This window comes from Hyperoodon ampullatus (genome assembly GCF_949752795.1).
Source record: "Hyperoodon ampullatus genome assembly, chromosome: 12".
NCBI classification, from domain to species: Eukaryota; Metazoa; Chordata; class Mammalia; order Artiodactyla; family Ziphiidae; genus Hyperoodon; species Hyperoodon ampullatus.
The window spans coordinates 61,746,338-61,761,332 of record NC_136925.1 but is presented as its reverse complement, the minus strand read 5'-3'; the positions used below and the strand labels follow the sequence as shown (position 1 = coordinate 61,761,332).

Genomic DNA, 14,995 nt, shown 5'->3' with positions numbered 1-14,995 from the left:
GTAGCAACTCTGGAAATCACATTCCTCTCTTTACCCCCACTCCATGTGTCCACCTGGGATTTGTTGTTGTTGTTTGTTTAGTGATGTTCCTGGATAATTCTGTGGTCTTTATCCTTTGTCAGGTTTTACCCCTGGAGTCATTGCTTGGTTAGCTTAGTGGTCCACTAGTGGTTAGAGAGGGATTTTTAAATGCCTGAGTGAACAGGTCTCCCAGCCTATGCCGAAGTGCCGTGTGTGTGTGTGTGTGTGTGTGTGTGTGTGTGTGTGTGTGTGTATATGTTTTCAATTCTAAAGTAGGGAGTTTACAACTTTGCCTTAGCCTTTACTTGCACAGTCCTCAGGGCAGTCACAGTAAGAGATAGGGCCTTTCAGGTCTTTCTTGCACAAGTATGTACACAGCCTTTCATGTGTATGTGTCCTTCTAGATTCCCCAGAATATATTGGAGCTTTTCAAAGTCCCCTATGGACATCTCATTCCCAGTTTTTCCTTTTGAATTTTTTGGTCAGCCTCTTCTTAGGCCCACCTGGTATCAGTGTGTCAGATAGCCACACCACTGATTACTTCATGCACCCTAGAGTTACGGCTCTTCACACAGATCATGTTCAGAGCCAGGTCAGATAAAGCCAAGCCCTGAAAATGGAGCCTTTCCGGGAGCTGCCCAGCTGTCCAGCAGTGGTAAATCTTGGAGGTGGGGCTTTGGAGATCTTCAGGCCTCTTCTGCCCCATCCCGTAGCTGCTAGGCTGCTGGTTTTCTTCGTAGTTTCAAGGCTGTTGGTTTTTAAGTCTCCTTTGGAGCTTGGGAGAGGGGAATGGGAACAGGGCACGTTAAAACACCACAGAGCTCAGTGTTCTTACCAAGACTCAGCTGTTTTCTTTAATAAATGCTCCTCAGATTTATGCAAGCCTTTTTTTCCAGAGTTCTGAAAAAGTTAATTTTGACAGTTTTTGCCAGTGTTCTCGTTGCTTTTATGGGGAAGCAGATTTTCCGAGGTCTCTATTTTGCTATGACAGAAGTTCTTGTGTACTGCTTGATATTTTAAAGAGCAGTTGGTTTCACCACTAGGTGGAAGTAGAGACTTGGAAAGTATTTTCTGTGTTAAGTTGTTATCTTAGATTTCATTGTATATATACGTAACATAGCCATACCACAGTGCCTTGTTTAGTAGATTAAATCTCTGTTCATTCTCTCACAGTAGTGTCTATCATTTTTAGTATTAGAATTTTTTTCTCACCTAAGCACAGTTTAAATTTCTCATTGCTTCGAATAGTTAAATTTTGGTTGGAATTGGATTGATTTTCAGATAAAATAATACCTTATTCATGAAAGACCAAATTACAGAATCTTTGAAGTGAATTGCAATTTAAAAGTTATTTGAGGGACTTCCCTGGTGGTCCAGTGGGTAAGACTCCACACTCCGAATGCAGGGGCCCCGGGCTCGATCCCTGGTCGGGGAGCTAGATCCCGCATGCATGCCACAACTAAGAGTTCGCATGCCGCAGCTAAGACCCGGCGCAGCCTAAATAAATAAATATTTTTTAAAGTTATTTGATTAATAAATTGATTATCAAAGATTATTAGGATTGCTTTGAAGAGATAAGAATAATTGTTAATTGTAGCCCATTATAAAATTTTAGGTATGTAAATTCTTGTGTCTAAAGCAAGTGAAAACTTACTTTTAAGTCGATTTTGACATTTTTTAATACTGAAAATGTCTTTGGTGATAATATTCTTATAGACAGTGCTTACCTGGTATACAAATTATTATAAATTATGAATTTTTATGTTATTCGGTTAAGAATCCTCTGTCTGGATACAGACTAATTTTTGAATATTTTCATTAGTATATGAAATTCCTTCTGGACGTTTCCTGAGAGAATTGTGTGGCCACCTCAATATCATTTATGATCTTTGCTGGTCAAAAGATGATCGCTATATCCTTACTGCATCATCTGATGGCACTGCCAGGTTAGTATACTTGAGAAGTATGTATGCTGTGTATGCTGCTTGCCCTCAAAGAAAGCAGAGAGAATGAATATAAAGTGATATAACTACTCTTATGCTTCAGTTATATTTTGCTTATCAAGGAACCATCATAAACATGCATCATACAGACTCACTGATTAAATAAGAAGTAATGAAAACGTTTTTCCTAAAGACATTCTGTTAAATATATTTCGTTTATGTAATATATAATGTTTCTAGTCCTCACTGTCTTTAAATGATCATTTTGTACACTCTTTAATTAATATTTTGAGATGAAGTTCTTAAACAACAGAGATTTTTCCTGGAATATAAACTCTTGATGGCAGGGATTCCGTCTCCACTGTTAGCTGGATGCAGAGGCCAGGACATGGTGCTGCTCAATGCACAGTATAGGGTCAGTAAATGAATATGGACCTTATGTTTTAAGAGCTTAATAGATTGTCAACTATTTGCATTTTTCAAAATGTCAGTTTGAAAATAATTTAGCCCCTTCCAATTTAATAAGTATCACAATAAAATATTTTAAAAGTTACTTTTTTAATCTGTTACATTTATTTCCTATCTCTATTGTCTCTTTAGTATCTATCTCTATTGATTTTTTCCTCTCAGAAGTATGTTCAAATTTCCTTATCTTAAGGAAATCTTTTTCTAAAGTCCTCCTGCCTTTCAGGCTACCACATTATTTTTCTTTCTACACCATCAAGAAGCATTCTACACACACTGTCTTTACCTTCCCCCAGTTAGTCTGGCTTTCACTTCCACCGTGCTATATAAATTTTCTTTGAGAGATCTGCAGTTTCTTACTAATTTTCGGATCCACTGGCTAGTTTTAGTCATTACCCTGTTTGCCTTCACTGCAATAGTTCATTATTCACCAGTCTTGAAATATTTTCAAGTCATGGTTTTCATTGACAACCTCTTCTGTTTTCTTTTTATCACTCTGACCAATTCTCATTCTCTTGTTCCTTTTCTTCCGCCTGTTCTCTGTAAATGCTTATCCCCAAGATCCTTTATTCGATGTCTTCTGTGGTTTGGTGTGCTTATCCTGGTCTCTCTCATCTCCTTGGCCTTGAATCTCACATGCTAATGACTTGGAGCTCCTTCTCTTTTTCCAAATTCAACTTTGTAAACACTTCTGTCTGGATTGCCCAATGGCACCTCAAATCCATAACGGAAATCACCAAATTTTGTTTTCCTTTTGTAGCCCTCATATAGTTTTTAATGGCATCCTTATCCACCCTGTCTCCCAAGCTGGGAACTCAGAGTAGTACTCATGTTTCTTTTCTACATACAGGTAGTTCTAAAGTATATTAATTCTTCCTCCTAAAAGTCTCACATTCTGTCACATTCTATCCTCACTGCTGTTGCTTTATTTCAAGTCCTTGTTATCTTTTGCTTAAACTGTTGCTGCTAAGCTTTCCCAGTATTCACCCTCTAGCTCCTCCATCCCTGCTATGCTAGAATTCTTTCCAAAACCATCTTTCATAATGTCTTGACTTTAAAAATCTTTGTGCTTTGGAAAATATTCCAGTTCCTTAGCATGGCATGACAGGCATGACCCTCATTGACCTTCTGTCGTCCCTTGTGCACTTCCCATGTACCCTCCGCCTCATCCACACAATCTTTGGAAATACCTTTAGCATCTTATCTTCTTTGGCATCTCCATGTTACCTGTGGACTCTTCCTATGCTGACATGCCCTTCTTCTCCCCTTCCTGCCCAACTCATCCACTCAACACACATCTAAATGCCTTTTGTAAGCCAGGGTGGGCTCATAGTCATCATTTAAAACCCAGCTCAGATTTTACCATTTCTTGAAGTCAACTTGGGTTTCCTCGCACAGCATATATTGTAGTAAAGGATATTTTTTTCTTTATGTAGTTTGGAAGTTGATACTAATTTAGGACTCTTTACATCCTAAAAATAGTGTTGTGAAGGATTAACTGAGTGAAGAGAGAAACAGTGTGGCTAGAACGAAAAAGACAGTGGGGTTTTTGAAAGAGGTGAAGAATACTTACACTGAATGAGCTAAAGTCAAAAGGAAGAGAACCAGAGTTGCTAATGCTCAGAAGTGGCAGGAGGTCGGGTTTCTGCCCAGGTCTTCTGTTATCCCCTGGGGTCACTGTCACCTGTTATTGTTCGTGTCTCCTGAGTAACTGTTTTCCACTGGTTAGCTCTCTGCCAGATGGGCTTAACCTAAATCTCCGTCTTTAGTTATCTTCAGTATAATTTGAGAACACTACAGATCAGCAGCTCCTAATATAATCAGAAAGACTTGTCCATGTGTAATGGCTCCCAAATAGACCCATAAAGCCCCACTCTGCCCTCTCTTCACACATACTGTTTTAACTTTGGAATTTTTTTTTCTTTCCTAATTCTGATAATTTTTGTGTGTGTTCATCTGGTCTTTACAGATTTGTGTATCACTGTTCTTCTCTGTCTACGGTCAGTCTGATTTTTTTTCACAAACCCATTAATACATTTCTTTTGATCTTGGATTTTACCATTGCTTGGGTGATGAAAGCCATCATTCCCATTCCACTTTTATGTAAAAAGCTTCATTTTTATTTTAAGGTATTGTGTCTGTCCTAATTATATTGAGCTGTTTTTAAGGTACAGTTGCTTCATTTCTTCTTGTTGTATAGTATTTCAGATAATGCTGCTAAGATTTATTAGCAGGCCACTGAAGTTTTATCTTTTAGCATTCTCCTTAATATTCCCTCCAAATTAGTGATTTTGTTCTTTCTATAGGTACTATATTTCATGTTACATATGTTCATTGAAAATATTACTGTGGTAAAAATGTTTATGCAGTGACACACATGCTTTACTTTTACTTGAAAACATGTTCTTTCACTTCCTTCATTTATGAGTTTGGATTCTTAGTAATTAAAGATCATATCCTGTATTTTAAGCAGCTGCTGAGAAAACTTATAGAATGTTATTCTTGAATAGCAACTATTTTTTTATAGATAATTTTGAAAAAGACTTAATTTGCTTCAGTTCTTAGACAGTAATTAAAAGGATGAACTATAAATCCCCATATTAAAAAATTAATAAATTCTTCTAATTCTGATAAATTAAATTTTAAAAAATCAAGTGCTTCACACTCACAAAGCACCTGTTTGTTCCTAGATTTTGCCTGCATATTGACTTGCAGAGTATCTAACATGATAGTTTAACTCTTAGAGTTTACTCTTGTCAAGACTGTAGCAATAACAATATTAATTTCTTTTAAATCACCTATTATATAAAGGAAGAGATAACAAGAGTATTAAACATAAAGTGAGTGCTCGATGTTAGATAGCCTGTTTTCTATAAAATATTGTAATGATTTTAATGTTATTTTACTCAAGTATTTATATAGTAATTTCAACGTGCCTTCTAAGTCTTTGAGATCTTTATGTTCATTATCTATGCTTCGAAATTACAAATATAAAGTTAATAGAGTACCCTATTCTCTAAACCCTCAACTGTAAGCACTTTGGAAAAACAATATACACAGCCTAAATGGGAAATCATTGAAATTTCTCCCTCTGTTTTGTTTTTTACTTATATTGCATTAAATGCAGTATTTTACCAACTATCCATTGTGTTTACTCAATGCCAAAAATAGGTAGGTTTAAAAAGTACAGACATATACAAGTACATTTCACAGTATAGATTACAATTCGTTTGTCATTTTACAGTATAGATTACAATTAGTAGAGGAATAAAACATTATGCTTGAAACTAACTATAAGAAATAGCTTTGTCAAACTGAAAGAACTCTGGCTGTCAAATAATGTCATCACATTATTTTTATTGTTATAAAATTTACCATTGGTTGTTGTCACTTGCTTACTTTTATAAAGTCCATTGCCCATATTGGTTCTTAGAGAAATGTCTGCCTTTCAGAAGCAATACATAACTTTTTTATCCTTTTCCAGGATATGGAAAAATGAAATAAACAATACAAATACTTTCAGAGTTTTACCTCATCCTTCTTTTGTTTACACGGCTAAATTCCACCCAGCTGTAAAAGAGCTGGTGGTTACAGGATGCTATGATTCTGTGATACGTATATGGAAAGTTGATATGAGAGAGGATCCTGCCATATTAATCCGACAGTTTGACGCTCACAAGAGTTTCATCAACTCTCTCTGTTTTGATATTGAAGGTATGTCCAAGAATATATGCCAGTTGAAGGCTCGTTACATGAAGAATTTTGAAAAATTTTCTGTTTCACTAGGATAATAATTATTTAAGCTTGAGGGTGACTTTATGTATCAGATAAAATTAAATATGTTTGTGTATATTTAGATTTATGCATAGTTTGCAGATCATATGATAGACCTTGGCATAAATTTGGCACTGAGGGAATTGTTAGTTAATTTTGAAGTCAATAAATTTCTAAACATTTTGATTCAACTAATCTTTGCTGTAACAACCAGTCCTGTTCCAAATTGCAAAATATATTTCATTGGATTGGTGATTATTCCCTTAGTAGGTTTTTTAAAGGGCCGTTTTATGTAAAGGGTAAAAATGAGGAAGATGGGGGCGGAATCCCAGAGGAATATTGAAAATATATATTTTAAATGTAGCAACAGGATTTTTTTTTAGTACAGAAATATATAGAAGGGAGATTTGCAATTATTTAAAGGTTTAATCTTAGAATATGAGTATTATGGATAGTGTTTTAAGGACATAAAATGTAGATTATTTTGTCAGCTGGAAGAATAAAGAAATTCATTATTAAATAGTCACCTTTTCTATTATTTCAGACAATAGGTGTGTATAGCTGTAATAAATTAATATGGGATCCAGATCAAAATGATAATACTGCTAATGTACTCAGTTCAACCATAAGGATGTTTATAAGTAGGAACCCATTCAGGAAAGGTCAACCAAGGATAGAAAGGCATCTGAAAATTCTTTCATAATAGAAGTAGCTCAGATTATAAAAGAGAGATGAAGAATTTCTTCAAATATTTGGTTAAGATGTGGAAAAAAGAGAAGTCCTTCTACGTCGCTCTGTAGGTAGAAGTAGGGCCAAAGCTGCAAGGAACAGATTTTCTTTGCTCAGAATTAGAAAGAACATTCTAATATATAGAGCATTTCATCAGTTGAATAAGCTACTTTTGTGTAAAATATTACATTCACAGTTGCTGAACAACCATCTGTTCATAATGGTTTGTAAGATATTCCTGACGGGTTATGATGTTGAATCTGATGATCTCTGAGGTCCCATTCAACTGTAAGATGGTTTGACTCTAAGAAATGATGCTGAACTGAAGCACCTGTTATTTATTATTTTATTCATTCCCTGGTCATTTACTGAGTTCCAACCAGGTCTCAGGCATTATGCTAACAGTATATATTAGAGTATAGATGTTTTTCCAGGAATATAAAATAGATTATATAGGTTAATAAAGGTGAGCAATACAGATCATATTGGATATTTCAAATAATTTGTTTAGCTTTGGAATTCGAGCCACGTACACATAAACTGAGATGCTCATTTCTTTTTGTATTCAGATTCAGGTAGGTGACAAAGGGAAATAAATCATCAAAAATAATTCAAAAGGGTGAAGAATTCATTTAAAGATAGTTAGGATCTGATTGTTTGCCTTTTGGACTTTTTAAAAACTGTAATGCCTTTTACTAGCCCTTCAATTCTTTGTTTTATTGGGATGTGTTTTCCCAATTTCATAATATTTGTTTCAACCTCTGTGTGACATTTATACGTAAGTAATTTTATTTTTTTAAATAGGTCATCACATGTATTCAGGAGACTGCACAGGGGTGATTGTTGTTTGGAATACGTATGTCAAAGTTAATGATGTGCAACACTCAGTGCGTCACTGGAGTGTAAATAAGGTATAGAGCCATTTCATATTTGGGGATTTAATTAAAGAAATGCGGAAAAAGAAATTGAACCACATGACTTTAAGATGTCAGGACGGATTCACTTTGTTATAAAGCAGAAACTAACACACCATTGTAAAGCAATTATACTCCAATAAAGATGTTAAAAAAAAAAAAAGGATGTCAGGACATTCCGTTCATTCTTTTCAAAGAAATTAAGTTTTTCTCAGTCCCTGAGAAGTCAATTATCATGTCTTCCTGATGGCTAATTGATAATAGTGACGTAGTGAAATTTTCTTCATTTTGGCCAGGCTTTTGTTTTTTTTTTTTGAGCCCTAATTTGCCCTATGGTATTCAGGGATCCATTACAGAAATTTATGCAAAATGAGGTATATGTTATATCACCATCTATACATAATAACATTTTCTGCTATTCATATTCTTTTTTTCTTGGTCTAATAACATCACTAAAAACACTGTGCTCAAGGTTTTGTTAACAGTGCTATCCCTCAAAGTTATGTGATCAAGATTATATAAATATGAGAGGGCCTATCATTTAATCACAGTAATTGTTTCATTTGAAATATACTAAATTGGCAGAAACAAATGAATGATCTCATTTTTGAAGGAGAGTGTTTTAAAGATGGCTTGTATACCAAGCAAGTTTGTTGGTGCATATTTAGTATGTTTAAGTTAAAAATACAAAATGAATTATTAAACCTGAGTTGTTTTTATATGTATTGATATAGTTTTTGTCTTACATGCTATACCTGTGTTCTTCATAATAGATTATAATTGTCCCTGTTAAAAAAAAAGACATTCTACATGAAAAAGAATTTCCAGGAACTTTAGTTAAATCTGTTGAGTCTGTCAGATCTGTTTAAAAACCAGTCTATTCTATTTTTAGTCATTCTCATCTAGTCTGTCAGATTAATGAATGATGGCTTGGGATTCATGTTGTAGCCTAATTTCACAAACTTTGCAAAGGACTTTCTAATTACTTACATATTGATACCTAAAGGATTGGCAAGGCTCCAAAGGCACCATTTCTAATCATTTGAGTCTACAGTGCAGAGTGTATTATTTGTATTAAAAATCATGTGTTTCTTTACCTCAATATAGTAACCAAAAGGCAAATATACCTTGGAAATCTGCCTCCTGGTGGTTACTTGAGACAGTCGAAAATAGAAAGTTAGGAAATGAGCTGGGATGTCTTTTTAGTAGCTTATGTCCTAGGACAGATGGGAGACTGCGATTTCTTACTTGGTTCTCTTCAACCAGCAGTGGGGGGAAGGATGCTGGGTTATACACATCTGTCCCTTAAGATGAGGTGTCCATGTGCTGTTGCACACACTCCTTGGTATAGGGCGTGGTCTTTAGAACTAGGGCTTGAGCATGAATATGATAAAAATATGAAGGAACTCATTAACAGATACTACAAACACTGAATCTACCAGCAGCTTTCTCAAACCTGTACCTAACACTTAACTTGTTATGCAGCCTTGGTTTTGATTTTGCACATTTGCATCTGTGTAAGTGTTGCTCCAATTGCTCACACCTTCAGCAGTGCATCTCCACCTCCAAATCGTAGTTGGGCTCAGTAAAATCCCCCATCTGTGGTATCAGTATTTGACTTTATTCTGTAACTTGTAAAAAGCTGACAGCAGGTTTTAGCACCAAATAGCAGTAGGAGGGGCTCAGCTGCTGATACTAGGATTATAGCAGTTTGTACCCCACCTCAGCTGGTGCCAACCTACCTCTGAAGAGGAGACCCTCTAAGAGAAGCGGGCAAGAATAATAAGGGGTCCTCGAGGGAGAAGAAGGCTAATTCAGAATTCTGCCCACAGGTTAAAGCAGACCCTCTCTTGACTCTTTAGACTTTAGTTTAAGCAGTTTCGCATTTGCAGTTTTTTTCTTTCTCCTGGTAATCGAAACAAGAACCTTTGGAAATTGTCCTTATACACGGCTTGTTCAGGCAGATTCTCTTTCAGTGTTTGTGTCTTTCTTGACATCATTAATCAGGTCTACTTATAGTCTTCTTCTATAAGTAGAAGATTTAGCTGCCTTAAGTATCCAAAAAAAAATATTACAATCTAAACTAAATTATTTCAGAATAAGATGCTGATAATTTACCTTTTTCAGGACAAGTGGAAATAGATGTATGAAGAAATAATCTGAGACTGAAATAGAACTTGAGAGCTAATTCTATACTTAATTTTGAATTTATAAAAATTGGAAAGTTTCTTATCTGATGATAGACAGTGTAGTGTTAGAAGATGTGTTGGTAGAAAGTGCTTCTTGTTTGGGAATATACTACAAAAACACTAATTAAATATGGTGTTACATAACAACCAAAAAATAGATTTTAGCAGCTTTATTTTCATCCTTAACCTGAAGTTACTTGGAATAATTTTGCTAACAATTTTAAAACATCCTGTATTGTGCAACTGAAAATGACATCTTAAAATTAAATTTGTACACTTAAAAGGGCTTAACTTTAGACAAACTTTACAGTGGTAATATTTTATAATCTTTTTAAAAATCATTTTAGGAAATTAAAGAGAGTGAGTTTAAGGGGATTCCAATAAGTTACTTGGAGGTTCATCCCAATGGAAAACGTTTGTTAATTCATACCAAAGACAGTACTTTGAGAATTTTGGATCTCCGAATGTAAGTATATTTCAGTATTTGCAGGTTAAGTGCTCATAGATTAAGTAATGATTTAATTCATATTTATAAAGTGCAGCTGTGGTTCTCAACTAGAGAATTTTGTCCCTCAGGGGACCTCTGGCAGTGTCTAGAAACACTTTTGAATGTTTATTCCAGTATCTGGTGCATAGAGACCAGAGATATCACTAAGCATCCTGCAGTGCATGAGACAGGCCTCTGCAACAATTATCTGACCCAAAATGTGAATAGTTCTTAGGCTGAGATGTAGTCTATTGTTTTTTATTTTCACAATAAAAAAAAAGAAACTACTGCCATCAAATATCTTTTATCTCTATGATATTGGTTTAACATAGTATTATGATCTGCTATCATGCCTGAATGAGAGGGCTTTTGATTCATACATCCTTGTTTTTCCTTTTTGTTTTATTTCTAAAAGAGGCAAATGAAAAGAGATATTCTTAATGTAAAAGGCAGAAGCAGAGTTCTAGGAAAAGCAACATGGACTTCTGGTGTGCTTTGGTTTTGACGTTAAAAGTTCCTGTAAAACAAATGAGAGAAAGCTATTTTATTAAATTTCATTATTGTGTTTAGAAAGGCAAATGTGGTAATCCAGGTTCGTTTATTCTGCAATCATCACTTTAGGGCTAACCATTAAGCCCTTCAGCATTTATGTAGAACTGTTTGAGACACTGGCATGGGTGCTGTAGGAGAATGATAAGCAGAATTTGTTCATCAGGAATTTATAATCTAGTTGTACTACCTCCAAAATAACATACGAAACGCTTAGGCTACATTGTGAGATCTTCAAGGACTGGAATCTGCTTATTCTTTTTTTCTATACATCGTACCCACATCATACCTAACAGACAGCAAGTACTCAATAAGTATTTTTAATGAGTATAAATACATAATAAAAGGATTGTATTTTTCATGACAATGGTAAAGCTGATAGCTATAATATAGTCTTCTGTTAAAGGCTCTGTGGCAAGACTGGTCTTTGAGCTCAATCTTGAAGGATGGGTAGAATTTAGACAAGATGGCAGTGTCCTCACTGGGGTGGAAAACCTGAAAAGCCTGGAATAAAGTTTGGAGGTAGCATAATAGAAGCTGTATTCAGGGCAGAGTGAGTTTGTATGAGCATGGGTTTCTTGCTAAGGAATGCCGAGAGAGAATCCAATAGAAATTAGAGCCAGACTTCAGAAGACCAGGCCTGCAGAGTTTGGTTGTTCTCTTTTTAAGCAGTATAGTATTCAGCCTATGATCATGCTTGGGCTCTAGAAGAAAACTGCTTACAGTCAAAATACTGCCTGTTCCACCCCTTACTAGCTGATTAATCTCCCTGTGTCTCTCTTTCCTCATCACTCAAATGGAAGAAATAATATACCATCCTCATAAATGTTTTGTGAGGAATAAACTAGTTTATACATGTAACGTGCTTAAAACATTAACAAACATAGCAGAAGTGTTTGACCCAGTAACCTTAGGTTTAGTTATTAATGTTAAGAAAAGAATTATGAGGCAGTGCAAAAAATATGTATATACACAAGGTTGTTCACAGAAATCATATTCATGGTAGGGGAAAGCTGGAAACATCCTAAGTGTTATCCAACAATAGAAAATTTCTTAAGATACATTTAGACAATGATATAATATATGCCTATTAAAATGATAATGCGTAATCTTTATTTTCTGACTTGGTGGCCATTATTCATGACTCATTGTTGACTGAAAAAAGCAGATAACAGAGCAGTATATGTAATATCTTCTCTGTAAACCAGGGATGATAATAGTACCTACCTGGCGCATAATAAGCACTAAAACAGTGTTAGTTGTTATTATTCATAAGTTAAAAAGCCTGGAAGGTTATATACCATATTTAATAGATGATTCAATAATGTTTTGTCTGATACTTCTGCAATGATCAAGTATTCATTGTTTGATTTTAAAAATTTATCACATGGAGAAAATATAAGAATATAAAAATTCTGTTCATTTCTTAGTAACCAATACAAATGCTACTTCCAAAGTAGTCTTTTGCTCCATAGCTAGAAATCATCTCTCCTATCCAAATCTGAAAAGTACTCTTTCTGTTCTTCTTTTGTGGCACTTTCTACATCCACTTTCTATTTTACTTTAATGCATTTCTTCTCTCTCCTGCTAAATTATAAGCTCCCTGAGCTCTGGGACTATCTCTTCTTTATTCTGCATCCATCATAGAATGTATCCTGCATAACAGATTCTCACAAGTTGTTTGTTAAATGCAAATGAAGTATTTAAAAGTTTTCCTACCACCAGTCTTTTAAATGGGTAAGACAGGTTACATTTGTAAAATCTTTTTGGTTTCTAGATTAGCAGCAAGGAAATTTGTAGGTGCAGCAAATTATCGAGAGAAGATTCACAGTACTTTGACACCATGTGGGACTTTTCTCTTTGCTGGAAGTGAGGATGGTATAGTATATGTTTGGAACCCAGAAACAGGTAAATTATATTTCATTGAACTTAAAAATTTTTTTGTTTTGTTTTTGATGAAGTATAAAAACTACAATTTTTGGGGGCTTCCCTGGTGGCGCAGTGGTTGAGAGTCCACCTGCCGATGCAGGGGACGCGGGTTCGTGCCCCGGTCCGGGAGGATCCCACATGCCGCGGAGCGGCTGGGCCCGTGAGCCATGGCCGCTGAGCCTACGCGTCCGGAGCCTGTGCTCCGCAACGGGAGAGGCCACAAGAGTGAGAGGCCCGCGTACCGCAAAAAAAAAAAAAAAAAAAAAAAACCCTATAATTTTATGGAGTAATTTTCAAGGAAATTCTGATTTCAGGTTCTCAGTTATGTTTTTCAAAATTGGAAAGCTGATAATGGAATTCAGCTGCAGTCTAAATTTATATTAAATTCTGTTCTTTATGGTTTTGATATCTTCATGGATTTAGAATTTCACGTTGTAATTCAAGGTTTATTCTTTCCTTGCTGATAATGAGATACTGTTGAACTTAGAGAAGTATTTAATGAGGACTGTAATACAAAACACAGTATTATAAATTGAATTTAGAGTACAGCTAGGTATACAAATGGTTAACCATCTACATTTTTATTAGAAACAAACATACTCCTATCAATTTTGGATGTCTGAAACTTAATAGCAATTTTACTGTAATTCAGTTTTTTGTTGTTTTTGTTTTTGTTTTTTTTGCGGTACGCGGGCCTCTCACTGTTGTGGCCTCTCCCTTTGCGGAGCACAGGCTCCGGACACGCAGGCTTAGCGGCCATGGCTCACGGGCCCATCCGCTCCGTGGCATGTGGGATCCTCCTGGACCGGGGCACGAACCTGCGTCCCCTGCATGGGCAGGCGGACTCTCAACCACTGCGTCACCAGGGAAGCCCTGTAATTCAGTTTTTTTCAATAACATAAGCTATTATATTGGGCAGTTCATTTGTGCTTCACCTTGCTTTTTAAAAGAAAAGCCAAAACTACATAAACATTTTTTTTAGCAGTAGAAAGAATTTTATAGAAGTTACTTTAAAATTTCTTTAATGAGCAGTATTTGACTTCAGCTTTTTATTTTCTTCACCTTTCCCTTTAGGCATTTTTGACTAGTCAGTTCACTTATAGTTTTTTTTTTTTTCTTACTGTATTTTGATACTTCAGCATCAGTTCATAAGTGTTCATAAATCTCTTTTCCCTAATCCATGGAACTGGATTCTTTGCTTTTTGAGTTCTGATTTTCAAACTTAAACTTCTGCTGTGGGCCTCTTTTAGTCATTAATAATCATATGCATCTTTAAAGCAGATGGTACGTCAAACTGCCTCTGGAAGAAAAATAGAAAAAATTAATTCCTCACTAAACCTCTCCCAACCAGAGTTTCTTTAGTTTTAATCCTGACATTCCTCCCCTAGTTCTCCCTGGAGTTTTTTGTTAGTTGGCATTTGCTCAGCTCTGACAGATCTCAGAGTCAGGTCTCTCTACTTCCAAGCTCTTTGTCTTTATTTTGTGCCTTGAATACCTCCGTGAAGAGGTTGGACTGAGAAGTAGAAAAAGGAGGGCCAACAGAATGAAAAATAAAGATAATTATTTAATATAGTGGTACTCAAATATTTATAAGTTTTTAAGGTGTTCATGTACATAACGTGAGCTTTATCATTACTTACTATAAATCTTTTTAAATAAGCTACAGAATAATCTTCTAATGAGAAGTATCTGAGATGGTACAAATTATTGAATGTCTTTTCTTATTTAGGAGAACAAGTAGCAATGTATTCTGACCTGCCATTCAAGTCACCCATTCGAGATATTGCTTATCATCCACTTGAAAATATGGTGGCATTTTGTGCATTTGGGCAGAATGAGCCAATTCTTCTATATATTTATGATTTCCATGGTAAGTCTACCACTTGGTAAGAGGAGAATATTTAGAGTAACCTTTACATTTAGACTGAACCAGAAATTATGAGCTCTGTGAAAACTGTCATCCTTTGTATTAACAAAGCTCTCTTGAATATACTA

The 14,995-nt window shown here is 35.3% G+C and overlaps 1 protein-coding gene across 1 annotated transcript in view; it reads left to right on the top strand.

The window, feature by feature from the left end:
- Positions 1-14,995, top strand: part of AHI1 (Abelson helper integration site 1) — a gene marked incomplete at its 3' end in the record, with an annotated part of 214,518 nt that overhangs the window by 45,249 nt on the left and 154,274 nt on the right. The window contains 6 exon segments of the mRNA XM_079716741.1: positions 1,844-1,967; positions 5,914-6,143; positions 7,737-7,843; positions 10,383-10,501; positions 12,849-12,979; positions 14,730-14,870. Of these exon segments, the coding sequence (XP_079572867.1) occupies positions 1,844-1,967; positions 5,914-6,143; positions 7,737-7,843; positions 10,383-10,501; positions 12,849-12,979; positions 14,730-14,870 (852 nt within the window).